Source organism: Ptiloglossa arizonensis, chromosome 10 (assembly GCF_051014685.1).
Source record: "Ptiloglossa arizonensis isolate GNS036 chromosome 10, iyPtiAriz1_principal, whole genome shotgun sequence".
Taxonomy (NCBI): Eukaryota; Metazoa; Arthropoda; class Insecta; order Hymenoptera; family Colletidae; genus Ptiloglossa; species Ptiloglossa arizonensis.
Genome location: NC_135057.1, coordinates 7129440 through 7156822, shown reverse-complemented (window position 1 = coordinate 7156822; position 27383 = coordinate 7129440). Strand labels below are relative to the sequence as shown.

The 27383-nt window shown below is 38.0% G+C and overlaps 5 protein-coding genes and 3 long non-coding RNA genes across 15 annotated transcripts in view; 5 read left to right on the top strand and 3 right to left on the bottom strand.

The window, feature by feature from the left end:
- Sev (receptor protein-tyrosine kinase sevenless) overlaps window positions 1-4010 on the bottom strand; it is a 51519-nt gene extending 47509 nt beyond the window's left edge. For all 3 annotated transcript variants that reach the window (XM_076322391.1, XM_076322392.1, XM_076322393.1), the window contains exon 1: window positions 3848-4010. In XM_076322391.1, coding sequence (XP_076178506.1) covers window positions 3848-4000 — 153 coding nt within the window. In that variant the 5' untranslated portion in view covers window positions 4001-4010. The remainder of the gene's footprint in view (window positions 1-3847) is intronic.
- Window positions 4011-7221: 3211 nt separating this feature from the next.
- On the bottom strand, window positions 7222-9008 carry LOC143152375 (uncharacterized). The gene is made up of 3 exons (XR_012993559.1): window positions 8545-9008; window positions 7959-8418; window positions 7222-7853 (listed from the first exon to the last, which is right to left on the bottom strand). It is a non-coding gene; the product is annotated as an uncharacterized LOC143152375 (long non-coding RNA).
- Window positions 8830-12417, top strand: Mgr (prefoldin subunit mgr). 2 transcript variants are annotated; one of them, XM_076322402.1, is made up of 4 exons: window positions 8830-8969; window positions 11006-11143; window positions 11497-12044; window positions 12137-12417. In XM_076322402.1, the coding sequence occupies exons 2-3, from the start codon at window positions 11060-11062 to the stop codon at window positions 11983-11985; spliced, it is 573 nt and encodes a 190-aa protein (XP_076178517.1). In that variant the 5' UTR covers window positions 8830-8969; window positions 11006-11059; the 3' UTR covers window positions 11986-12044; window positions 12137-12417. The 2 variants fall into 2 exon arrangements, with proteins under 2 accessions (XP_076178517.1, XP_076178516.1); XM_076322401.1 differs by lacking the exon at window positions 8830-8969 and having other exon boundaries at window positions 10898-11143.
- On the bottom strand, window positions 11482-17186 carry LOC143152373 (c-Myc-binding protein). Of its 4 annotated transcripts, none has more exons than XM_076322408.1 (4): window positions 16791-17186; window positions 13601-13798; window positions 13003-13124; window positions 11486-12895 (listed from the first exon to the last, which is right to left on the bottom strand). In XM_076322408.1, exons 2-4 carry the CDS (start codon window positions 13601-13603, stop codon window positions 12748-12750), a joined length of 273 nt encoding a protein of 90 aa, XP_076178523.1. In that variant the 5' UTR covers window positions 13604-13798; window positions 16791-17186; the 3' UTR covers window positions 11486-12747. The 4 variants fall into 4 exon arrangements, with proteins under 4 accessions (XP_076178521.1, XP_076178523.1, XP_076178522.1 ...); XM_076322407.1 differs by lacking the exon at window positions 16791-17186 and adding an exon at window positions 13960-14763; XM_076322409.1 differs by lacking the exon at window positions 16791-17186 and adding an exon at window positions 14156-14763.
- On the top strand, window positions 14058-15369 carry LOC143152368 (transmembrane protein 267). Its single transcript, XM_076322400.1, has 2 exons — window positions 14058-14658; window positions 14886-15369. The coding sequence occupies exons 1-2, from the start codon at window positions 14359-14361 to the stop codon at window positions 15216-15218; spliced, it is 633 nt and encodes a 210-aa protein (XP_076178515.1). The 5' UTR covers window positions 14058-14358; the 3' UTR covers window positions 15219-15369.
- On the top strand, window positions 15857-19794 carry LOC143152370 (uncharacterized). 2 transcript variants are annotated; one of them, XM_076322404.1, is made up of 3 exons: window positions 15857-16610; window positions 17624-17745; window positions 19014-19794. In XM_076322404.1, exons 1-3 carry the CDS (start codon window positions 16608-16610, stop codon window positions 19204-19206), a joined length of 318 nt encoding a protein of 105 aa, XP_076178519.1. In that variant the 5' UTR covers window positions 15857-16607; the 3' UTR covers window positions 19207-19794. The 2 variants fall into 2 exon arrangements, with proteins under 2 accessions (XP_076178519.1, XP_076178518.1); XM_076322403.1 differs by lacking the exon at window positions 15857-16610 and adding an exon at window positions 16955-17077.
- Window positions 19795-21639: 1845 nt separating this feature from the next.
- LOC143152374 (uncharacterized) lies at window positions 21640-23775 on the top strand. The gene is made up of 4 exons (XR_012993558.1): window positions 21640-21727; window positions 22312-22398; window positions 22524-22696; window positions 22768-23775. It is a non-coding gene; the product is annotated as an uncharacterized LOC143152374 (long non-coding RNA).
- A 267-nt stretch (window positions 23776-24042) lies between these two features.
- LOC143152360 (uncharacterized) overlaps window positions 24043-27383 on the top strand; it is a 66118-nt gene continuing 62777 nt past the window's right edge. The window contains exon 1 of the long non-coding RNA XR_012993556.1: window positions 24043-24351. This is a non-coding gene — a long non-coding RNA (uncharacterized LOC143152360). The remainder of the gene's footprint in view (window positions 24352-27383) is intronic.

Sequence of the window (27383 nt, the reverse complement as noted above, 5' to 3'; positions counted from 1 at the left end):
TTTGAACAGTCGAGTACAGAAAATAAAACGAAACGGTCGCGAGACATTCCATCGTACGAAAAAAAAAAAGAAATTTCTTTTTTTTCTTTCTTTCCTCTCTCTTACAGTGAAAAAAATTGTTCTCGTTACCGATATAATTGTTTACGCGAATGATAATATCTCCTGACCCGGTTTTACACGTTTCGACACAGATTCGTGACAATAACGCCCGATTACCGTTCGAATCTCATCGCGTCGAACCACGATAAATCATCACCAGGGTCGAAATCGTGAGGCAGCCCGAAGCGGAGGTTAGAAAGCTCACGATCGCGATTATGCAAGCGTAGTAAGGTCATCCTAGGCATCACCTCGAGATACCGATAACGGGCTTCGCCACTCGGCTCGTGTTTAGTAAATAACACGAGCCCCGTTCGTACAGCGCGCGCGCTCGCCGTAAACACGGATTCTTTTCCGGAGACTTTTATAAATTGTCCCACGTTTCATTTTTTTTCTTTTCTTTTCCTCGAGACACTTTCCCCGATCGATACACGTTATCTGCGTTCTCGACGTTACTTCGTCCCGATCCTTTCGAAATAGCGACCGCGCGAGATTAAAGGGAAGCTGCGCGAAGGGAAGATACGAAGTCGATTTCTGGAACCGCGCTCGCTCCATTTTATCTGGCCCCTCCCCCTCGCGGAATAATTGAAATGCATCGAGGGTAACCACCGTGTCCAGCGACGATAATAGCGTGTAGAAATTAAAATAAACGATTCTTCGTTCGTTCTTTCTCTCACATTTTTTTTCTTCCCCCCTTTCGTACGATCTTGGTCGAAGAATTCCATTAACCCGACGATGCTACCAACCGAGCACGATTCCCTCGGTGCGTGCGACCGAACGCGACGTAAAAAGCTCGTAATCAGTGTCATCGGCAATTGGCGCGAACGAAATTGCTACCAATTATCAATTCAACTCTCCACGAAAGGATCGGTTTAATCATTTCTTCAGACCGCCTTTTGTTCCGTTCATCTCTCCTGATGCATCCTTTCAATCGTTTGAATCGCTTCGTGGGACCGCGAAGGAAGAACGAGTAAATCGGCACGATGCACGACACGTAGAAACGCTTACCAACGATCGTTTCTGGCGAACGACTACGATCATCGATGATTTTACGGAGCAACAGCGAGCAACCACGATGGTTCCGTTTTTCGTGACGAAGAACAGAAAAAGGAGGAAAATTGTCGAAGCTCCTGTATCCGTTACAAACTCGTCTTTCATCCTCGTGAGTGTGCTTACGGACCGCGATGATGCGCCGTCGTGTAGTTAAGTTAATTAATGAATGGTACAGTCGGGACGGAGAGTGGACTTAAATTGATACGTCCTTCGCGCGGAGCCATTTTTGTGCCACGATGCTCGCGTCGCTCGGTGTACGCGTCTCGCGGTTCCGAGCGCATCGGTGGCTTCGTCTTTTTGCGCGAAAAATTACATCATCGTGTCTTCGGGGCTCGTGCGCGATTGGCCGGCCCGCGAAATCCGACAACGAAGAAAAAACGGTGAGCGGCCGCAACCACCGCGATGACGAACGTACCACGATACTGGTACTCGGTAAATTGAAACAACAAACGTGAATAATAATAAGAAGAATAATCGGTGACGGAAAAAAAAAAAATATCGAGCGCTCCTGTTGTATTCTTATGTGTTGCATTCGTGACAATTTTCACGGACCGATTATTTATTACCGTGAACGATCCACCGGTTGGTCGAGTAATCACGGGAGAGAATGTTTTGTTGAATGAAATACAAATTCTAATAGTAAGAAAAAAAAAATGTATAGGCGGAAAAAATGGCACCGTATTTCACGATCAATTTAACAACGAGAGTGGTACGATTGTTTTTTTTTTCTCTCTCTCTGTTTCTTTTTTTCTTCTTTTTCTCAAATTGCCGGCTAAACGAGTGCCCAATAATCTCCGTGGTCGTTTATCTATTGGCACTTTCATAACAAGAACGTGCAATAATACAGCGAGTTAATCGCGCGGATTGATAAAGGTCACGAAAACGTTCTATATAAAAAAATGCCTCAGACTTTCTCTCGCAACACATAATTGGTAAGAGATTGGGGCATTATCGGGCCCGTTACAGACGATCGCGCGCACGGTCCGTGTAAATAACCTGTCACCTTGTTAACGAAATCGGCGCGCGCCTATCGGGCCATTTTCTCCGTTGCATCGCTCGGTGGATGTTTCGCGCGGTGGAGGTTCTATCGGGTCGTTTGGGAAGTCGTTTTTTTTTCCAGAGTGGAGAATATGTAATTTAGTAAAATGTTTATACGCTCTAATGAAATTGTGTTTCATTTTCACTGGGAAAGAAAACGAAATGACTTTCCGAAGAAACCTATGTAGCGGGCGCGCAACAGGTACCGAATCTTCGAACGCGATTTGTCAGTGAAGAGGAAAAGCTCAGGGAGAGAGAAAACACTCGGAGAGAGAGAAAATATTCATAGAGAGAGATAAAAAATTAAGAGAGAGTGAAAAAAACCCAGAGAAAGAGAAAACACTCAGAGAGAGAGAAAACATTCACAGAGAGAAAGAAAAAATTAAGAGAGAGTGAAAACATTCACAGAGAGAAAGAAAAAATTAAGAGAGAGTGAAAACATTCACAGAGAGAAAGAAAAAATTAAGAGAGAGTGAAAAAAGCTCAGAGAGAGAGAAAACACTCAGAGAGAAGGAAAAAACTCAGAGAGAGAGAGAGAAAAAATTAAGAGAGTGAAAAAAACTCAGAGAAAGAGAAAACACTCAGAGAGAGAGAGAGAAAACATTCACAGAGAGAGAGAAAAAATTAAGAGAGAGTGAAAAAAGCTCAGGGAGAGAGAAAACACTCAGAGAGAAAGAAAAAATTCAGAGAGAGAGAGAGAGAGAAAAACTCAGAGAGAGAGAAAAAAATCTCAGAAAGAGAAAACACTCAGAGAGAGAGAGAAAACTCAGAAAGAGGAAAAACACTCAGAGAGAGAGAAAACACTCAGAGAGAGAGAGAAAAAACTCAGAAAGAGGAAAAACACTCAAAGAAAGATAGAGAGAGATAAACAAATAAAAAGAGCGTCATTTTCGTCGAATGCAATTTTGTCAACGAGAAACATGATTCATCCAGCTGGCGCATCGATGCTCGAGTTTGCATTCTTCGAAGAGTTTGCGTCTCTAGAAATAGGTTCTACGCCGTTATGGTCGATAGCGTTTTATTCCGATACCGCGCTGGAGAAGAAACTTTATTTTGACGATACTTTTCAGGTTCGTTAAATACGCAAGAATCGCCTGATGAACTACGGAACTGTGTAGTCGAATGAATCTTAAGTATACGTTCAATTTAATCTCGGAGGACAAACTATGGGCTCCTAAATCTAATGTTGAGTAAACAATTCTTTGAATAAACGTTGAATTTAATCACGAAGGACTTATCGATAAACTACGAGCCACCGAGTCCACTCTTGAATGAATAATTCCAGTTGATTTATTCGTGTCGTGAGTGAAAAACTCTCGTAACCTTACATTACAAACTCGTTACTTAATAAAGAGGGAACGATTGGAGCAGAAGTAACACTAACTACGAAAAGTATAGAATTATAAACAAAAGGAACAGTCGGAGCGAAGACAAAGATATTGAATAGAAAGGAAACTAGAAAATACAGTAACGGTAGGTAAGCTACGTGTGAATTAATTTCTATAAGAAAAATACTAACACCCTATGTAACTCGGAGACCACCATTCGCGGTACACTTATCTACGGTACACCAGAACACGTAAAAGGGAAGCAATGAACGTTATTTCGAAGGAAAGCGTTATTTAACGAACTTAACAAAGGCATATGAATGCTCGAGTACCTGATTCAAGTCGAGATCCGGGCATTTCGAGGCGCATTCTTCTTGCAGATTGGCAGGAGCAGCCCGATCCTCGAAGTCTTCCGGCAGAAGCGTCGAGACGCTTCCCGCCAACGCCAACACCTTCAGAAACACACATAATCCCGTTGCTAACATAATATCCACAACCCCCCCGCCCCCCCCTGAGACCAGCCCTCGATCACACGGCGCGAAATTTTCGCCGAAAAGGTTCAACCGTCGATCGTCATTGTTCTCTCGATCGGGACAACCGCCGCGACTTTGAGCGAGGATCGCGAGCGCGGATCGGATCACTCTCTACCACATTCTTGTACATCGATCCACGGGTGTCCCTTGTACAGGTTCTTCTTCTTCCTCGAGAGAAACGTCCGTCAACGGCCGCTCGTAGAATCGCGCACTAAACGATCACATCAAGAGTCGGACAACTAGATTGCCTTCTTCCGTCGAGTATCACACGACGACGTTTCTTGAAGGATGCACCGAACGATCCAGACTTCCCGCGACAGAGAACGTGAAAATACTTTCCATCGAGGGGACTCCTCCGTCTTCCATTCGAACGTGTGATTATCAATTTCTTCGAGTATACTCCGATATCCCTTGCAAGGTTTCAACGACTCGGTAACCTTTCGAGTCACTTTGTTCGCACGTTCGGTAACTGTCCGCGCAACTGTCACCAAAATAATCCACGAAGCGTCCATACGAGTACGGAACAATTGTTACTCCGTTACGATTGATATTCGCGCGTCGTTTGTCGATTCGCGGCGGTTCTCTGCGATGAAATTTGAAACTGTTTCGAATCACCTGTGACGTTCGCGTCCGTCACGAGGCACCGCGCAACAAGAGCCCGGCACGGCGGTGGTTGTTGTTAGTGTCTGGCGAGCATAAGAGCAACTGACTCCGAATAGCCACTAGAGAGTCAACTATCCCCCACCATCGGCACCCTTATCTGTTGCACTCCGCTTGACCAATTCCCTACGGTGGTGGTAGGTACTCCGCTTGAGCGTGCACGTGAGCCCCGGCGAGCTCGTGGACGTCCGAAGACGAACAGAAGGGAGCAACGATCCGAACCTTCTGTTCGTGCAGGTCCGACCAATGGTCAATTGGCAGATTGACCTGTTCTTACTATCCTCGTAAACTTTCATTCATACGTTCGCACGTGCCGTTTCAGTCGGCCGTACACGTTGCCGATCTCGTCGAAATGGAGACGCGAGCGCCGATGTGAATCCGATATCTCGATGAACGATTATTCGTTTCTTTTTTTTCTCTCGTACTCGCGTGATAGAAACACGGAGAAAATTCTGAAGCGCGGGAAAGTGCACACCGGTGTGTACAATTACAAGAGGAACGTTTTTTGAAAAATACCAGTTTTGATCAAACCTTTTCAAACCTGACGTTAATGTAGATAGTATTTTAAAAGAATTTAGTGACATGTAGTAATGTGTAGAAAGTGCACTCTAGTGCAATTATATGAGGAACGTCTTTTGAAAAATACCAGTTTTGATCAAACCTTTTCAAACCTGACGTTAACGTAGATAGTATTTTAAAAGAATTTAGTGACATGTAGTAATGTGTAGAAAGTGCACTCTAGTGCAATTACACGTGGAACGTCTTTTGAAAAATACTGTGCTCGATGTAAACTGTGCAATATCGTGGAAGTTAATTTTGTATAACTTGTACGGTTAATAAAATATACACCTAAGTCTCGATTAGATTACACTGCACTGTTTTGATCGAATCCTTTCAAACCTGAGATTAATGTAGATAGTATTTTAAAAGAATTTAGTGACATATAGTAATGTATAACTATGTTATGTATATGACTATGTATGTGTATATGACTATGTATAGTCTATGTGAGTTGTATATATACAGTTAGGAACTATTCAATGATCTTTTTCAATAGATTGTATACCGTACACTTATAATTCGTCTATAATTGATACAATTAACGAAATTCGAACGAAATCTCCACCTAAGAAGAATAAAAAGGATTTTATATTGATTATATAGAATCAATTATGAAATTAGAATAAGTTATTGTGTGTAAAGGAAATTTGTTTCAAAAGTCAAAGACGTTAACTGTGAAATATAATTTGGTAACTGATAAATAAGTTTTTCTTGCCTATTACATGTGTAATAGTAACATGTTCTTTCCACAGTAAATCACTATTTTATATATACATTTCATTAACATATACAACAAGTTTTATATTAACTTCAACTTGTTCTAATCATTATTTTTCTATAGATTGTTAAAACGACAAGTAACTTCGATGTTAATATTTCTAACAAAAAAAGCAAACGGAGAAAAAGAAAAGAGGATTTAGACGTATCGGATAGATATACAAAATAACTACACGTTGACACGTTTTGCAAGAAACAGTTAAACCTGAAAATTCATTTGAGGTTGCTTAGGTGCAACAACGAGCATTAAATGACCCGATTCAAATCTGTAAAATCGGTACCAATGAAAGGACATTTCTCAAAAATTATCCAGAGCAATAATTTTCGTAAATCGTCGGTGCAGGGTAACGTTGTAAGCGTTAAAAATTGCTCGAGAACGAAGAGCGAACTCTGAAGATTTTCTAAGTTTCCGTGTAAAACACGGATAAACAAATGTCAGAACGTCGAATTGAATTTAAATTACGGGACGGCTGGAGATCACTTCGTTAAATCAACCACCCTCTTCTCTCGCATTAGACCGAGCCGCATATTACAGTCGGATGGTACAAAGCAAATCCTAAGCCGAGCTACGAACAAATACTTCCTATATTGACGTTCCGGGGAAGAATGCATCGTCTCTAAAAATTTCTGTACACAAGCATCATTTTGACACCCCTGAGAACGGACGTCGCTCTATTGACAATACGCCTAAAAAGGATAGCAATGTCAACTGAAAACTGGTTCCCGTTTCTCGAGAAGAAAATTCAAAATTTTCGCCGTCTGTTACTGGAGTGTTCCAAAAATGATCGGACGTTTCAAAATTTAGATTCGTGTGAGTCGTAATTGTAACGAAAACTAATTTCAAGCGAAACGATCTATACTCTTCTGTCACCGTACTGAGAGTAATTTTACGTACTTAGTATTTACTATTATTCTTAAAGTACTTACTATACAGACAATGTACAATTGCTCGGAACAAGCGACACAAAGTGGAACAAGATTTGAATTGTACAACGAGCGAATCTATTTCCAAGTGTTTGTTTCGAATAATTTTGGGTACTTAATTTTTTATGTACTCTTTGTGTATCACAAAGCGTTTTAAATAAGTCTACATCTGTACGGTACACATAATATACATCTAGAATCAAAAGATCGCTTAAATCGCCGTAACAATTATTAAGGTTGACGTTCGACGAGCAATATTTAACTTTAATTGTCCGGGACACCCTAATCATTTTCATCGCGCAATAATTTCTCAATTTGTTTGTTTAATGCCGTACCACGGCCCTTTTTAACCGTGGCCGAGTCGAAACGGTGACTCATTTCGACAGATTAAATCTGCAGACGACAAGAGCCAGTCGGTATTATTTGTGGTACCATTGTTGCTCGTGGAGCCACGCATCGGCTCTTTCTTTACCATGACCCGAAAGAAATCCATTCTTCAACGTTACGCATATCTATCGGATCAGGGGGGGAGGAGGACTTCGATTTACCTTCGTTCGCGTTAACGTCTTGTAAACATTCTCGTGCTATTCACCGTACGCGAGAACTCGACTCGATCGATACAGATAACCACGTAAACATCGAGCAATTTGAAAATATAATTTTATTCCTCGAATTCGTCCTAGCGTTGAATACTTCAGCCCCGAGTACAACTCGTTTTCGTCCTTTCCTCCATTTCTTGTCTTCACCAATTCCAGAAACCGCTGGAATTCTTTCCTTAGGTACGTCACGTACATAGCACAGACATAGTATCATAACATTGAGTTTTAGAAGAATTTCTGCTCCCCTCTTATTACCCAATGACGTATCCACTTTTCGTAGTTTCCTGCAAAATATCAGATTTGATTATTTCTCTATAATAATCTTAGTTCATGTACTAAGTTCATATACAGTATCTTTGTTCGTATACTCCCCCGTTAAAAATACTCACTTAACTCCCTGATTTGTTTCTGAGGGCGTTTTTCATTTCAAAATGCGAGCAAAAGTACTGTCTCTTAGATCGTTGCCACTCGAAGATTTTCGTACCATCGTTCGATTACATCGACCGTTCGAAATTTATTTTTCGAAATGAAGCCATTATTACAGATAAATTACCATTACTACACGCGTTTCTTTTTCTCTTTAAAAACGAAGATCGAGTAGAACAACGGAGAGACAATTCTTTCCGGCAATTTCGAAAAGTAAAGCACAATTCATGCGTTGGAGTATCTCGCTCTCACTCTTCTTGTCTTCAGTTCACGATGCAACACGAGAGGCAATACCGTGTACTCCGGTCGGAGACTCGGCCATTGTTCGTATTCTAATTAAAATACGTTGTTACGTTACCATCGTTTAACGTTTTCTTGTCCCGAGCTCGATCACGGATCCCATTCCGAGTTGGCGGCTCGATGCTGAAAAACGAAAATCAATCAATTAACGCGCCGAGATTATGGGCAAGCGAATTCAGAACGGGTTGTTATGAAACGACAGCGATCTGTGGCACGTTAGCTCCAACCTCAATGGCGGTTACAGGTTACCTAGGGCTTCCTGCGGAAATGGCCAATATACTCCTCCGACCTCCAACTCACTCAGTCACTCGCTCACTCGGATCACTCCTGTTTGGTGTACCCCGTACCCATATGATCGCCCTGTCGCTCGACACGTACTCGTTACGGGTCATCATCGTGATCTATGCGCCTACAACAAACGTTACATCCTTAATCTATCCTAGCCAGCTAATTCTACGCTCGTGCTGAACGAGAAAGTTGACATTATTCCGCAGCTGGACGCGGAGTCGGGCCCACTCTGTGGCGCGATTACAGCGAGTACAGTTTGACGAGGTGTAAACACACGCTCAGTGATTTTGGAGACGCAACGACGTAGGCGAGAATTGGATACTGATTAACCATACACTGTTTGATTAATCGACAGAAGGAAATCGGTGTCGGTCGAAACGAGCAAGGTATCGAAGTTTCAGTTTTCTATTTTGGATCCTCTTCGGTGGAATCGTTAATGTTTCAATGTACCTGAAAACGATGGAAATTGGATAAAAATGAAATCTTGTTCAATGCATTGATCGGAGTAAGATAAAGTTGCGTCGAACGAAAAAATAATTTGTAATATTAGATTGTTCGGAAAGTAATTTCGTTTTTTTTTTTTTTTTTTTGGTGAAAATGAAACACGATTTTTTTAGAGTGTATAAACATTTTACTAAATTGTATATTCTCCATTTTGGAGAACGAAACGACTTTTCGAACAACTCGATAACTAGCGTTTAACGAGTCAGTGAAAATGAAAGGGGAAAAATCTATTTATCGTTTGTTTGACGTTACGCGTAATACACGGCAGGAAATTCCTTGTTCGTTTCAATATTGTAAAGTTTGTTAATAAACACTCTCATAATTTGCGCAACACGCCCATTAATGAAACGAAAGCGAGGAGAGAGGATTGCGATCTACAAGCAGCCTTTATTACTTTGTTACAGTCGGGCCAGATTTATTGATAAATTAATTAAGAAAACGATGTTTCCCAATGAATACCAAACACGACCCAATTCACACGTGCTCGTCGTTCGTTGGTTGTTTTGCATGCAACGTGATCGTCCCACAAAAGGAGGAACCTTTTGTGTAAGACGTCTAGACGAATAGTCCAGGTCTTACCCTTCTTTACACGATACAGCAACAATTCGGCTCTATTAGACCAATAAAGTGTATCAAAGAGGAGGAATGCGCCCCGCGTCAATCGTAAATGTAATGTCGGTTTGTCCGTCTGTGCACGGAGCTTGGATATGCGGGGTGCGGGTGGATAGCTAATTTAGATTGAAACCGTACGTTAGAATTGAGAGGCGAGAAAACGATTACAAAAAGAACAAGAATCTGAAATGTTATGGGAAACAGAACAATCTTTCGTAGAGTAATATTTTTGTACTTTCGAAAAAAAAACTATCCCAGATATCACAAGTGTACCGTAAGAAACGGTGTAACTAAGAAAGAAGCGTTTCTGCGTGAAAAAATGAATTGAAAATGTAAAATAACATTTTTTTATACGGGGCTTCGTTTTCGAGAAAATCGACTTTAAAAGCAACTGCGCGCGCAATTGACTAATAGATCTCATCTTCCATAGATCTCTATACTCTACACACACGCTATAGTGTTTGTACGCAACAAGTGCAAAGTTAAATATTCGAAACAAAAATTTTGTTTGGGAATTGTTACTTGTATACATTGCGTAGAAACGTGATGTGCCGGTTAGCATTAAATGATGCAACAAAAGAGTTGCTGAAAGTGTTTCGTGTCACAGTGACCTTTGTAATAATTATACGATTGGATATCTACATATATGATTTTGTTTCGCGTTGCCAACGTATTCATTGCTTGCACGCTATTTAAGATTAAAATAATAATTGGCAATCGATAAAACCTAAATGTGTTCAAAGCACAAAGTTCAACTCGATCGATCCTTTATAGTATTAAATATTTCCCAAGGATAATTATTATCTTTATTGGAAAGTGATTACAATCCAATTCTTCTTTTAACACTTAATCGAAAATAACACCTACGTTCCAATTATTCATTTTGTATCTATGTAACACTTTTCTAATTATAACTCATTCTTTCTTATTATAAACATATATTCACGAACATAAACGAATCATATTATTACGGAAGATTTTTTCGAACTGTATGTTGTGAAAGAATATTAACAATACTTTGCAAATATTTTCTCTTTTTGTTTCTTTAAGTATAAAATTCATGGTTAAAATCATAAAGTAAACAGCACATAGATAGAAGCTTATAATACCGCAGTTTGCTACCAGAGAACGCCACCTCTCAGCTTATAATACGTAATATAACATATATTTATTTAATGTTTTATTAATCTATATTTAACTTTTGTTTCTAAACAAACTTCTATTTTAAATTGGTGCATGCGGAACTATAAAGTTATAGATACATTTACGCAAATTATAAGTAAATTAAAATTTCCTAAAATGATAGGAACAGTCATGGAAACTAGACGTGTGTCATGAAAATTCGTATATGTAATTCAAGATGGAAGACGGTGACAATAAAGCGAACGTTGGGCTGGATAAAGAGAAAAAGTCGTACGCCGGAATACCGGAGGCCGATTTTGTAGTAAGTATATTATTACAATAAAAATTCATGCAACATACTATAATATAATCGCTATTTATCCCGGAATTTTGTGTGTTTATATTATATTTTGTTGCGACGAATGGTTTTTATGAAGAAGTATCCTCATGGCTTCCAATACAAATTTCTATAAAAAAAGAAGAAACTGCTACTACTATTTTTGATTATCTTTATATTTTATAAAGAGAACTGATTCTGTTTAATTTATTGTAATATACCGAATACATTACATATACTTTTCTGTAATGCGAACCTTATATGGTCATAAAAGAATAAAACATGATATTTGAATTTATTATATAGCAAATGCATTATTTCATATATTTTAAACATAGGATGATGTCGACGCATTTATGGCACAACCTGAGTACGAAACTGCGGACAAAGTACTTCAAATGCTGGATGAGAACCATGGCAAATATAAATTCATGGAATATAACTTGGTTAATAAAAGGAGACGGCTGAAGGTGCAGATTCCAGATTTGGAGAGATCGTTGGAAATGATTAAAAAACTACAATTAGAGAAAGATAACAGTAAAGATTTAGAAACTCAATTTCTTTTGTCGGAACAAGTGTATGCAAAAGCTGTTATCCCACCTACTGATAAAGTATGCTTGTGGTTAGGAGCAAATGTTATGTTGGAATATACCTTAGACGATGCACAAGAAATATTAACAAAAAATATTGAAGCAGCAAAGAGAAATTTAGGTTATGTTGAACACGATTTAGACTTTGTTAGAGATCAGTTTACTACAACAGAAGTAAATATGGCACGCATTTATAATTGGGAAGTTAAACGCAGGCAAGCTGCAAAACCAACATGAAAGCTGTTCTTTTTATTATGAATTCAAATTGCACGCAACGATTGCCTAAGACCTAATTGGTAATTATTTTAAAAACCTAGAATAAATCCTGGATAAATTCTCATATTCTATAACTTATTTCTTAATTTTTGTAACATTATTTTTATTTTAGGTTACTCACTGTAAAAAAAAAAACGCCTGTGAATAAAAAGTACTGTCAGAAAATGTCAATGGAATAAAGGACTCAACATGTTTAGGTTGTAAGCTAGATAACCAATATTTGTGTATATTGCCACAAATACATCTGAATTCTAACTTAACATGGTGTTTTACCCACTTACAATAAAATCTCTTACTATATCGTATTAAATTTGTCTAATTTTTGTTGTTTCTGCAGAAAAAATATACACAACATGTATAAAAAGAAAATACATTTTGTTCGTTATAAAAGTATTAGATGAAACAAAATTTTATTTGGGCTTTACCTTCTATTTTACTATATCCTGCTTTTATGTTTTGATTACAAACTATGTCACATGTTTCTAGTTACATTTAATTTTGTTAAAGAACAAATATGAGAAGTGTCATATATTTTTATGAACATGATTGCAAAATAGACTTATGATTAATGGAATTTGCAAAACAGAACTTAATTTATCTTAAATTCTAAACTGTCAAAGATGTTTGCTATATTTATTGTAAGGCACATACTCGGTCTGTCTTTCTGCGAAAGTCAGTATCCAGCAGGGACTAGTATTGAATTATAATCTAAAATTTTATTATTTAATCAATTGAATCCCCATCCCCTTCGTACTTCACTAATTTTGCCTCTAGTTCGACAATCATTTTCTTAGTTTCCTCCAACTCCTTTCTCAATGTATTTATTTCAATATCAACTTCTGTTATACCTCCAAGATTTTGACGAATGTATCTATGATGCGATTATTAAAGAAATATTTTTTATATCAAAGAAAGACTATCAATAGTATTTTTCTAGTACGATATTGACTTATTAATCATAGTTTATGGAAAGGATACTCTAAAGCATCATCTGGCTTCTCTGGTTCTTCGTATAAAGATACAAGTACCTTTGTTAAGGCATCCAGAACGCCTGCTCTTTCGAGGTACTTTCGAAATTCTTCTCTTTTAGAATCAGGAGGCTAAAAATTTACAATAATAATAATAAAGTACTTGTAATGAATGTTTATATATGTAAATTATGTAGTTGAAAATCTGTACAAATCAAATCGTATATATATTTATAAACGAGAAATTACAACAAATTATATTATTAAAAACTTTATGTTGACAGAGGGCTAAACAGATGTTTGAAATTCTTACATTTATTTCTTTCGTTAACGTAAAGCTTTCCGCGTAAAATAAATATTACCTTCATGTTCGACATGTTTTTTTGCAGAATTGCAGTTACACAATTATTTTATCACAGTATTCTGAAGGTACTATTTTATGAAATAATTTAATGAAATTCTGGTAGCACGTGTTTCTTAAATCACGCGATAGTGTAAATAAGTAAGCAGTAACGATGCTCGATCAGAACAAAAGCCAGGTCACATACGCGATTTTCAAAACAATGCATATTCAAAACGATTTCTTGCTCAGAGGAAAGAATATTTACCATTATTTAACGTGAATGCGGTATAATGACAGAAGGAAGTATTTTTTTTCTTTCACCTCGTATCGCCGGAAACACTTCACGAAGACTGTGTACTACTCGATTGTAAACTTCAAATGTCACGATGTTACGATAGTTTATTTCGATTGACAACAGCGCAGTCAAAGAGAAATCCCGCCTTGGCGGAAGGCCGATACCATTCTGAAATTTTACAATCATAATGAAATTTAAATGATTATAAAATAAGATGTCTTACGACATAAAGTGAAGAGTAATGTACAAAATTAATACAAGCTTTAAATAATACAAAATTTGTTCTCGAAGGTATTAAATTTATTAATGTACAAAAACTGAATAATAACCAATGAGCTTGCGTGTGAATGTGCCGAATGGCTTGATGCAGATTCGTCATCTGTGTTTGTTTTTAACGCAAAAAGATTGGAATCGATAATTATGTCATTCTACACGCAAACTTGTCGTTTTTCTTGTTTTAATAATATCATAGAATGGTATTTTTGTAAACATATATTATATTCTCTTGCAACATAATTTTCGTACTCGTTATAGTTCTGTAGTCCCTCTGGTTTAGCCTACATTGATTAAGAACTTAGCTAAAATAGACTATAACGTGAGCGTCATAAACGCATCTGTAGTTGTGTGGCATTCATAATCTAAAATGGCGGGTCTTTGTTGATACCAGAGTATTTTCTCCCATAACTGTCAGCAGAAAAGAATACAACAAAATTCAAATAATTGTTAATATGCCTATTCTAATGTTTTTTGTAAAAACAGAAGTTTTTTCGACGGTGATATTGACCAGTGTTATAGGTATTTGTTCGTTCATTGGTGATCAAGGTTTAAAATACGGAAAAACCACTGTGACACGCGCAATTTTTGACAATATTACTCATGCGGCTGTTGGCGGACTTACTTGGGCACTTATTTTACATTTATCGAAAAAATCTCTTATTCAAAACTCGTCAAGTATCTTCTGGTGCTTCTTTTTATCGTCTTTTATCGACGTAGATCATTTTATCGCAGCACGCAGTTGGAATTTAAATGTAAGTAATATCATAACCTCTGTTCTTGACAATGAGTATATCTTATTCGTATAAATGATAATACTTCCAGGTAAATTTTAAAAACCATTTTGAAAAACATGAGTCATTTAAGGTCATTTTCATTATTCATAAATAATCTTATTTAATTATAGTATTCTATTGTAAACTTTTTATCACGTATTTGTAAAATTGTTAGAATGTAATTTAATATTGAATTTCTTTTGCAGGATGTAACACATTTAAAAAAACGTCCATTTTTGCATTGTACCACTCTGCCTATAGCATTATGGTTTATACTTAATTTGTACTCAAGTTTATATAAAAATTCAAAGCTAAGTTATTATTCATGGATCATATTAGCAAGTTTCTTAAGCCACCATATACGAGATGGTACAAGAAGAGGTTTATGGTTCTGTCTTATAGGTTCTACGCAACCTATACCTTACTATTTATATTTAAGTATGAGTATGATACTTCCTCACGTATTGCAATGGCTCATGATGTCATCTATGCTGGGACCTAAGACATACGATAATGTGACATTGTTGGATATTGTATAAATGGTGTAAAAATATGTGTATATATGTACATACAGATTTTGCAACTTTCACATATATTTTACTAGTTTGGATGAGAATATCAGACAAATATATATATTTTTTATCACTTGTATACACTTCTAATAAAATTTGTATATTTATTGTTATCGCATTTACTGTAAAATTTAAAGAAGTTATGTTTAAAAATAAATATCGATTATGTTTTTGTCATTCTTTGAAACAGAATAAAACCTTCAGATACAATACTTTTATTTCTCAATTGTACTTCTGTAGGTACTTACTCATCCCTGCATATTGTGAATTATTATATTTTGTACAACTCAGTTTCTTTCAGACACTTTTCTCTTTGAACAATTGGAAAGCATTTGATTCTTCCCAAACTATTTAGTTCGTTTCATTTCTGTGAAATAAAAATCTGTAAACAAATTCCTAATTGAAAAATGCAGAAAAAATTAACTTTTTCTAGTTACTGTCGAATTGCTTGAATTAGTGTCTTCGAGCGTGTACAACTTGCGTAACTGAAAAGGGCTTGTTGCAACCACAATGTTTACACAGTTCTTTCCAGAGGCAGGTGTGCTCGGTAGACGAACGTCTATGAGCGTCATTCACGTCTGTCACGGTCTTCGGTGTCCGCGCGTCTACGTTGGCAGGTCTGTGTTTGATTCTGATACAAGAATTTAACAATACCCACGTAAACGCATACTCGTGCTGCGTACGGACTTGATTTGTGAGCGCGGAGGACGCAGATACCCTTGCAAGAAGTCAGCCGTGCGCACACACGTGCGTCCATATACACCTGACACAGCCTGGAGGGGTTTATCAGCATTCAGCATTGCTTTGCTGGCACTGTTACACACTTAACTTCACTCTCGTCTCAGTCTTACTTAGTGTTCATTTACTTAACCACCTATTCCGTTGAAAAGAATCGTAAGTGCTCGACGAGAATAAGACTTCGGGAAAGGATCGATCCAGCGGCCGGAAGTTCCAAGCGTGTTATTATCCACTTAGATCTTGCGTGTTTTCTCCGCGATATTCGATTTCTTATACAGAGGAACTTATATTCTTTATTCAACACTCGACTTCTGTGATCAATGATTAATCAAAATATGTGTGTCGTGTAAGAGTTATCAGTGAATCACAGTTATAATCACAATGTGATGTTTCAAGGATTTGTCACACTGTACAATTTCCTGTAAAGTATTCGAAGAAAAGTTTTTAAGCAATTGTACAACGATTTCGTTGAATACGAGCTCTACAATGCCACCAGATTTTCGCAGATATCAAGTCCGTAACGATAACGCGCTGATACCGATATCTTGATTGTGTACGCTAGTCTAGTATTGTTTCCAGCGAGGTTCCGTGTCATTCTTATTCTACTATATATTTACAATGGTAAGTACACTATTCTAATGCTTTTTTTTAACGTTTCATCGAAACGGATCCGTGGTTCCTAACCGTAAATTGTCCCGGTCAATACGTAGTGAATCATGCGACATAATTTCCCTCGATGTATACATCGAAGTATGGGTAAATACAATGACCAGACAAATGGTTGAGTTACCACTGACTTACCAGTTGTTCATTCCTTCTAATTGTTCCGTACGTTTCCGTCGTCCTGACAGAGCAGCACTGCCTCCGTTTCGCGCGACTTCTTGTTCGCGAGCAATTAATCAAATTAGACGTTCGGTGTTACGTGGCGCATTGTGTCTGTGTAAGTGCTTTCACAAGAATCGAGGCTAATCATATAGCCGTAATAAAGCTTGTTTTGTAACGCTAATTACGACCACTCGAGCGGTTGCCTATTTGAGATGCAACTATGTGCCTTCAAGGTTGGACTGGCGCAAGAAGAATCGCAAGAAGTATGCGATGAAAGCGATTCGCGGGGACGCGTAAACAATTCTATGCAATTTGCGTAGGAATAGGCGGAGCGACCAGCGACGTTTACGCGCGACGCGAGCAGTAGTCGTCCTTTCGCTTTCGAACTTATTTACAGTGCGACGCGTCCTGCGGTCTGCGAAGTCGTGCGTCGTCGTCCAGTTTGTTTGTTGCCCTAAGTGTGTTGACACCCAGTGTTAGAGAGGGGGATTATGAAATACGTTAGTTCGAGGAAGCGCAGCCGCGCGTGGCGTAGATTCTTTCGCATTCTTGCATTCTACCCGTCTATCGTTTCCAGACGCCTTCGTTCCGTTAGCACGCTCCGCGAATTCTTTGAGCCGGCTAGAACGTGCCCTGATTAACGAAAATTCACCGTTTCTCAGAAGGCAATCTTTCGAACAAATAATTCTGCAAATAAATACGTCACTGATAACGATACATACAAGCTTTCCAGAAATAACCGTCCACGTGAAAACAACGAAATTGTTCATCATTGACAGTGCTTTAAAACCGTTTGTTCACCTTTCTAGGAAATCGATGAAATAGTGCTGTATTTCTCTATAGCGTACGGGATCGTCACCGGTGCTCTTATATTGCTTTTCATTTTGGTGTGCGTGCTGTTTTTCAAAGTGAAACGGTTGGTTCCTGACGGGTAAGTAATCACTTCCGTAAATCGGGATATTTGTTTCTTTTTTGTTTTTTCCGTGCACGCAAACTTCCGCCACAATTGCACCAAAATCCTTTAAATTTGATAAACAAACATCCTATTGAGCTTCGCTTCGAGTGAAAAACAACTCGCGTTGAAGGCTTTGCTTTTGTAACACGAATGATTGCGTAGCAGTTAATAACATTTGACGAGTTTTCTTGTTAAAATTATGGGTATCAGATGCATAGCCGACGTTTCGTTTTGTTGGGAAGAGCCACGTTCTCGACGATATAGGCCAATATTGGGATATATCACGTAAGATTTACATTCTAAAAGACAAATATGATTGCCAAATTCGGGGCTTCACGGCGGTACGTGGGTACAAAGCGTTTATATTATTGCTTAAGTCACGGCGGCCGTCATTGATATCGAATCTTTATTGTATAGCAGTGCGATTGTTTAGCTTATCTTGTTAAAAGAATGCGAGATGGGTACACGAGTTAAAAAAGGCTTGCAGAAAACTTCTTTCCTTTTTTTTTTACAATTATTCTTCTAAGGGAGCTTTCTTTAATTCTTTACAGTTCGATTAATTTTATTTAGAAAAATTTATTCGACCTTGATAATAAAGATACTTCTTAAAATTTCAATAATTATCGGACTTGAGAAAGAATCGATTTGGATAATCTCTCAATTTCTATCCCGATAAAAATACAGAATTTGATTGAACAAAATTTGTTTAACCGTTAGTTACAACTATTCATATGAACGATGCTTGTTGTATAAGAAGACAATAGGAGAAACTCTTCGGTATAATTGATAGTCTAAAAATACTAAAACTACAAAGAGAAGAGGAAGTAGTACAAGAAGAAAAATAAAAATATTAAAATACAAAAATTATATTTGTACAAGATTTATATTTTTCTACAATTGATTCTTTCTGCATTACTTTTTCTTCTTGTTAATTTAACACATAATTAAGGCGAATGAAAACTGTAAATAGTTTGTTCACCAATCAAATCGATTCTTTTTAAAAAGATGAAAGTTATTATATTTTAAAAAACATATAGAACAGTTTTACATTATTGATCACGAAATTGTTATTGGTTAAAATAACTACAGTATAAACATCGAGTCAATAACCACCACATACGACTGTAAAGAATTAAATTTAATTTCGCTTTTGAACGATTTTTCAAATTCATTCGAAGTTGCTTTTCTATCACTTATTTTACTTACAATTAAGATTGTTGTATTATATTTGTATAATTATTTAGGTCCAATCAATTGAATAGACAAACGAATATGATGTCAGACTTTTGTTATACGAATCCCACGATAGTACCAGGAGAGTTATTGTCCCGTCGTGGTTTCTCGATGTACAGTGGTACCGAAAGTTTTAACGATAATTATGCAACGAAGGCCAAAGAACATTATGGGACTTACCAAGAGGCACAGTCGAGATTTTGACGAAGAATCTTATGTTTCAAGAACCTTCATCGAACGCGCAATTTACACAATATCGTCGAACGATTCAATAAGGAGAATTTGGAGATTGATTAGTTCAAATAAGCGATTATGTAGTTGTGTTCTATGCCGTTTGTGAAGTATAAGACTTATGTATACATAGTCTCCATTTGCCATACAATTTATTTATGTACACATATATAGTTATTTATATATAATTTCGTTATCATTTATTTCATAAGGCGTTAAAATTCAGAACCATTCATAAATCATTAAGAAAAATCATTCTGATTAGCGTAATGGAAAAGATATTCAATAACATAGTAATTGACACAAAATTACACAACAATCGTGTGCAATGTATCTAACGAGTGATATCTTGAGAAAGAATTGGTTCAACGTAGTGCATTCAATTGTCGACAGATGTCGCCATATGCATCGGTCAGTAAAGAATGATGGAACCGAATGTGTTCGTGATAAAAACCATTAACACTCTGTGAAAGTAAAATTTAACTGTAGTATGCAATTTGCATAATTTAGAAGGCAGAAGTGTGCAATTAGTAAAGTAAATAAACTATGCCTGGAACATTCTTCAGTATCTCCATTTATTTATTTTACACGTATCATCGATAGTAATTGGATCCCAAAGTTATATGTATAGTATAATGTCTGTTTTGTTTGTAACGTATATTGTTTATAATAAATACTATTGTGTTACATATTTTCCTATCTACTCGTCATCCTTTACTATTAAAACGAAAACATTTTTTGTTGTCCACCGGCTTCGAATCCCATCAGTAAATTATACATAGTACACGTTACACTTATTCTCCAGTTAATTCATCTTTCCCGTAATCTCCTTATGACGCATTTCCATTAACCTCCGCTCAAATTCCAGACGACGTGTGCGTTCCGGTAATTACTCCTTCCCGATCCGGTGTCACCTTCAGAAATGTAACACCACCCCGGTGACCGGACCCCTCGAGTTCTCGAACGCATCCCACTTGAATCGCAAGAGGACCCGACGAGTGAAATCTGTATCGAGATTGAAAGAGCGTGAAAGTAATCGTCGTGGTTGTTACGACGGGTCCAGAGTCACGATATGAAATGAAAGTGGGAACAACGAAAGTCGAGAGGAGGAAGGAAGTCGAAGGTGAAACGGACGACGTTCCTCGCAACGAGCGTCAGATTCCGTAGGATGCACTGAGTTGTTCACAGGTGAGCCCGCGCGATCGCACACACGCGACCAAGCGTCATCCGTGTGTTTGCGCTCGCACTCACGCCAGGTACTCGCAGGTTGCTTTTAGAACGGAAGTGGAGCACCTTCTGGCCGATACACGCAACATCGTCAGAGTGGGTGGCGATGGGGACGCGGGTAGGGATACAGACGATGCCACGGGGAGTAGGCAATAGCATGGGGATAGGCCGTAATTGGTATAAAATCATCGAGCAAACACATCGGACAAGACAGCCGGAGGGTTGTGGGCGGTGTTACGTGCCGTTTCCCTGGTTACCGTGGGGCGACTCTGCTAAAGCACCCCTTCGCCTTGATTGCGCACAGGCCTATCCCCCGTACGTATGTAACCTGTACGTCCATGCAGGCGTGCGCGCGTGAACTCACCGTTCGTGCGCGCGAGCGCGTTACACACCTACACACGTCCCCAAAAGCGCCACCTGGTCTCGTTGTGCACGCCAGTTTACACACCGCGCGTGCGCGGCCAGGTTTTTACGCGCGTATTGCCACACTCTGATCGAGGCTGCGTGTGCGTGAAACTATCCGTAACCGACAGCGTACCGCAGCAAGAGAGATCGTTCAGCTATCGTACTTCAGGAAATAACTCCAGCTTCCGGTGTGGGGAAATGCACCGTTCCAGAGGTTTGCATGTAAGATTTTATCGGGAATTTTTCTAGTTACCCATGGTCACGAGCGATATCTAGGTTACCTCGTGTCTTTTGTACGTACGGTCAACGGTTTAATGCCGCTGTTTCGTATCTGTTTAATTATTCATTCGAAGTGAGGAGAACAACCGGACTGCAAAAAATTATAATTGTGGTCCTCTCTTTTCATCATTTCGAAAAGACGATAAAGAATCTTTTCGGAAGAATATTGTTTCGCTCATGGTTATCAACGAATATCACGCCCTCTGTATTTAGAATCTAAGCTATCACCATGACGATTATTTTGTAACGAACGATTTATATCGTTGCACTGTATTTTTGGAATTATCGAAACGAAACGAGAGAAACAATTTAATTGTAGGAAACTACGAGTTATTGTGGTTTCTTTTCGAATCGGATCGAAGATCCCAATTAAAAGTGATGCTGAAACTTGAAAAAATATTGCCGAAGTTTCCCCCTTGATAATAAGCGATTGTCACGACCTCTGTATTTGGATACACCTAAGTGTTTCCATTGAACACGCAACTTGTCGAGTGTTTAGCTTAACCGCACCCTGCAGATCCACGTTTATGTTCCTAATCGGCCTGGATTATGGATAGTTTCGCCCTGCCTCTCGTAAATCCCGGTACCGAACATATGTTGTTCTTCAAGCGTTTAATCGCGACGTACGATGTTGTTCTTTCGTTCTCCTGCGAAATGTGTGCAACAACATGCATCGCGCGTGTCGTAAAGAACGTAATCCTCTGTTAATCTGTTTACCGTGCAATCTCATTTTATACAATTGGTCGTTGAATTACCATCGGAAAATGCTTGTTTTTAATTACATTCTCTCAAATTACGTTATAAATCTGTCATTGTGAAATCGCGTTTTTTTTTTCATAATATAACGCCATAAGACGCGACTTAACCTCTTCAGCGATCTAATAAATGTATGTTTACTTTTTAAGTTACTTTGAACATTCTAAACCGGAAGTAATTATTACAATTTTGAACAAGCATTAATAATTAAATATCCTAATGTTGAAATACGTCAAAATCGTCATAAAATTAATAAACGGCACGTGTTAATGTTCAGTTGAATTTTCATTTATTTCGTGCAAAATAAATCATCTCGGAAGAGGTTAACATCGGAACGTTGCACTTTGTTAAAAGTTGTCCCGTTATTTTCGACGTAACGAATACCAAAACGTGCAATTTCATTTACTACAGAGCATTTTTCGAAACCGAGAGGAGTTTCAGCTCTAAAAACAGATGGATGATTTAATGCAGGGAATTACATCGAAACATGAAACACCGGTAAGTATACAAAAATTGTTTGCCCACCGGTACGACATCGTATCGATTAACCAAAACCTCAATACATCATTGTTTCCTAATATTATTTCCTTATAATTCCTTCTATAATATTTTCCTTTCCATAGATGCCGGAATTGTACAAATTTCAGTACAATCTAACTAAGAAATTGCCGTTACGGAAATAATTTCAATTGCAAGTTTAATCAGGACTCCTTACAACCTGTTCTCGAGCACAATAGAAGAGTATCGACGACTTCCATTCGGAAAATCGTATTCGAAAACAGTTCTCACAGAGCTGGTTAATATTGCTGGTTATTATTCATTACTTGTAGCTTTCGTGAAAATAATGCGAACTGTTTCAATTTCTAGAATCGTGCTTCGAGCAAGTAAACGGACGTCCTGAATTAAGGGCCGATCAGCGGAACTTCTTTGAGCGGCTCCCTGTTCACGTCGTTTTCATCGTGGGTAGCGTCGCGACGTGACGGGGACGTCGCCGTCGGCAATGGACGCATCCTGCGACGAGTGATCGCACAATTTCACAGAATCGTGGCTACGTCGTATTCGCTGGCCGAAGAATTTAACGAGGCGCACGCGACTCGCCCTCCTCCGGAGCGATCACCGTTCCAGTCACACACGCCCGATAATAGCAGCCCTGGTGAACGTGAACACCCTTAGCCGCTGTGTCCTCGTTACACCAACGTCGCGGATTATGCATATTCATAGACTTGTTCGTGTCTGTCGAACGTGTGCGAAGTTAATGCCCGCGATCGTTCGCCATGCCTTTTCATAGAGGTTGCTGGAAAATTTTGGCGGGACTCGATTGTTCGAGAGCGACTATTTAACGTAATGTACAGCGCTACAGCACTCTCGAGTACCATTTTCAACGATGGTACCCTGTTCTACTCGCCTCTGCGTCCGAATTACTCTTGTGCCGCGCGAAGCGATTTATATTGTCGTATACAAGTCCAAAATGATCTATGGAACACCGAAATAGTGTTTGCGAGATATTAATCAAAGTCGTTCACGAGATTCGCATTAGTTATACTAAATAGGTCGTTTGGAGTTCTATAGATCATTCTACCGGTACAGTTTGTGTACAGGTAGAAGACGAACAATATACGGATTGGCTTTAAATGTAGATAAATATCCCACGCGAGACGAGAACGATCGTAAGTTAGGTGCAGTTGTATAAAAATGCAATTCTATAAAATAGAATTTTATTTTTAAACAAAATTTATCCTGGTATCGCGAAGTGGTATTCACGTGTTACGATACTTATCGTGCTTACGTTTACTATTGTCCGGGATTCGTTCAAAATTGATATCGAAAAAATTGAAAAGTAAATTCACAATTGTAAAGATTCGAGAGGATCTCGCACAATTTGTAACTGTCCTCGTAGTAACGAACTCGATATAGAAATAGACATCTTTTAAAGACAATTTCTTTCGAATAAATTCGAAAGAATTTTTAATTTCTTAAGAAATTAAGAAAAGAAAGAAATTAAGAAAAGAAAGAATTTTTAATTTCTTAAGAAATGAAGTAAAGAAAGAATTTCGCGTTAATAAATAACGCGATTTTAAAACGCACGTATCGTGAAACGACTTTGCGTCCGGTGAAAACATTAGTGACTCGTCTCGTGGAACCTGTCTTTTTAGACGTCACTTTAATGGCGGAGCGAGAGCTAGGCTGACGACGATTATAAAGAGGCACGTGCCCCACTTCATGAACGACCCCATGCAGGCAAGCACGCGACCACCGAAAGCTAACCCAAGAATCGTACGAGGCACAATTAATTTATTGTTCGTGCCGGTCTAGCGACAATCGAGGGAACGCCAGGGAAAAACAGGATCGTTGTTTTCCTCTATTTCGTCGGAGGGGGTGCGAGAACGGATGCTGGGACGTGATCCTCGACTATGGCATTGTTACCGAGTAACCAGCGATTTGTCCCGTGCGGTAAGTTCTTTGATATATACACGATTTTGAAACATTGAATGGTGTACAATTTGTTCGGTACAAGTTGCTCGTTTAAACAAGCGGTATCGTATCTTGGTCGATTGAAATTATCTCGTACAGTGTATGTTCGTAATTGTCACATTCAAATTTTGTGTATTAATAATTGGCTTTGAATTTTTTATAAAATTTTTGAAATACAAAAAAATATCGATGTTGAACACGAATCAGTCTTTATGAAAACTTTGTACCGAACAATTGTATACTGTACGATTTTTCAGATATATTTTACTCTCACAAGCAGTTATATATTTTTATAAATAATGACAATCCATTGATTATAATCGTTTGTGAATTTTATACGAAATTTTATTGCTCGAAAAATTGCACACCGTGCGATTTATTCGATAGATTTACTTATAGAAATGGTGTCATATTTTCATTAATTCAAATTATCTCGTACAAGGTATGTCAATTATTATTCTCGTAATTTAATTTTGTCCATTAGTAACCATATTTGAATTTCGTTAGTGCTCTACAAATTTAAGAAACATTGAACCGTACTATTAATATTTATGCTACAATTGGGAGAAATTTTTTTTCGTAAATGTTCATTTTCCGTATTATATTAGCTTGTTTGGAAAGTCATTTCATTTTTTTGGTGAAAATGAAACACGATTTTTTCTAGATCGTATAAACATTTTATTAAATTATATATTCTCCATTTTCGAAAACGATATGATTTTCCGAACAACCCAATAAAAGTTCAATCTCAATATTTTACTTATGAAATGATAAAATTCACCCATATGTAAAAGCAATCGATTCTTTAAGATTTGCTTAATATTCGCACAAAATCCTCTAAATATTTCTCATTGAAAGCAAGTGGTTTAAGATGGGGTGTAAATCATTTAACGGGTCTGGTAGGATATTTGAGTACTTTCTACCAGCCCATATGTTTTGGCTTAATCTCCATAATTCTATGGGGTGGGAATACGCAGTACTCTCTGGTAACGTTATCTGCCTTTTACGGGTACCTGCGGGAAAACAGATTGAAGGTAATGGGGATTCCCCACGAATGAAAAGGAAATCCTGCCACCTGTAAATTGGTGACGAATGGTCGAATGGCCTGTATGCAGGTACTCAAGAAGCATTTGTAGACCATTGAAAATCTGTTCACTGTTAAATTACTCGAAATGATTTCTATCGAACACTTGCTCCGTGAACCAATAACAAATAAGTTATCTTTAAAATATAAAATACTATTTCTCTTAAAGGAACATCTCGATTCGTTTTTCAATTATTTGAAATTGTCAGAATACTATTTTTCTTTTCGAAAAAAAACTTAATTCGCTCGATTAGTTTAATGTTAAAATTGTAAAAATACTATCTTTCTTTTCGAAAAAAACTTAATTCATTCGATTAGTTGGATGTTAAAATTGTAAAAATACTATCTTTCTTTTCGAAAAAAGCTTAATTCGCTCGATTAGTTGGATGTTAAAATTGTAAAAATACTATCTTTCTTTTCGAAAAAGAAACTTAATTCACTCGATTAGTGGGATATTCTTCGCATAAATATACAACACAAAAGTTTCGATTATTTAGATTTCCGGTCGATAATTCGTACGGTAAGATTCTATTTAAAATCGACCAGCCAACTGAGAACAAATATTTATTTCCAGAATACTTTTGTCCTCTTCGCGAAACTCGAATCAAATTTTTCAAATCCAAAACAATGACTTATTCTTCTCCAAAAGGAACTTCATTTCGATCGATCGTTTCGTTCGTCGTGCTTCCAATTACGATCCAAAACGAATTCCGGTGATTGGTGCCTCTGAAAGGGGAATCCGCGTTGATAACGAACGGCAATAAGATGAGAATCGTCGTCAGAGGAAAATATGATTATATTTTCTCGCGTAGGTATGCAGCGCGCGCTATACTTTTACAATATTTACATCGCTTACGTGCTAATTATCGTACAACGCGGTGGCGTCCACTCGCTACGAATTGTACCGCGCTCAATTTACATCGAATATAAATAATAATAATAATAATAATAATAAAATAATAATAATAATAATGGTTCGCTTCGATATTACGTGCACACGCGTTTTATACATGCGGTAATTAACTTCCTCGTACGGATATGTGCCGAGAAACGGTTCGAACGGTTACTAGAAGTTTATAATAAAATACTTCGACGGTTAAGTGTACCGGTTCGCCTTCGCGTTACGCTTATGTACAGAAGTGTGAGTACTCGATTCGTTACGCGCGTGTCTCAACGAACGCGAATTAAAAATATAATAATAGCGATACTTTGTTGTTCCATTTTTCTTCCTTCCGATGAGAAGGGCGCGTTTCTTTGGTCGGTTGGTACAAGCACCGGTCAGTCTTCGGATCTATGTAAGAAATATCAAATATGTACACACGTCTTACGGGCTACGCGAACTACGTAATTTACAACGTCTACGATTATTTACATCGCGCTACGCTGATATCTTAAAAACAAACCGACGTCGTTTTTTTTTTCTTTATTCTTTTTTTTTTTCCTTTTTTCCTTTTTCGTTTATTTACAGAAACAACGCCCCTGAACGAGATCCGTCGGCAGGATTACGTTTGCTCGCGCTCGCGGAACACCGTGTTATACGAATCGCGCAAAATTGTACGCGATTTCGTTGGTTCTTCAACGGTGGAAGAATTTCATGTTGGTCACGTCCAGCGTGAATTGAACAGAAATTCTTCTCGTTAATTTTGACACTCGAGTCTCGATTCTTCGTGTTCGTTTCCTCGAATTCGGCAAGGATTCGAAGATTCGCTCGAATTGCCCATTCGAGTTCGATGGTCGTCCAATCCGGATTGTATGTTTTAAATTAAATTAATAAATTCCGATTAAACGCACGATCGATACAGTTGATCCTGGGGGTGTCATCGGTAATAAAATAATCGAACGAGATCGAATATAAATATCGTCGAATACGATGCTCGAAGATATGTCATCGTCCTTACCGAAAACAGAAGTCGCGTGACATATCGCG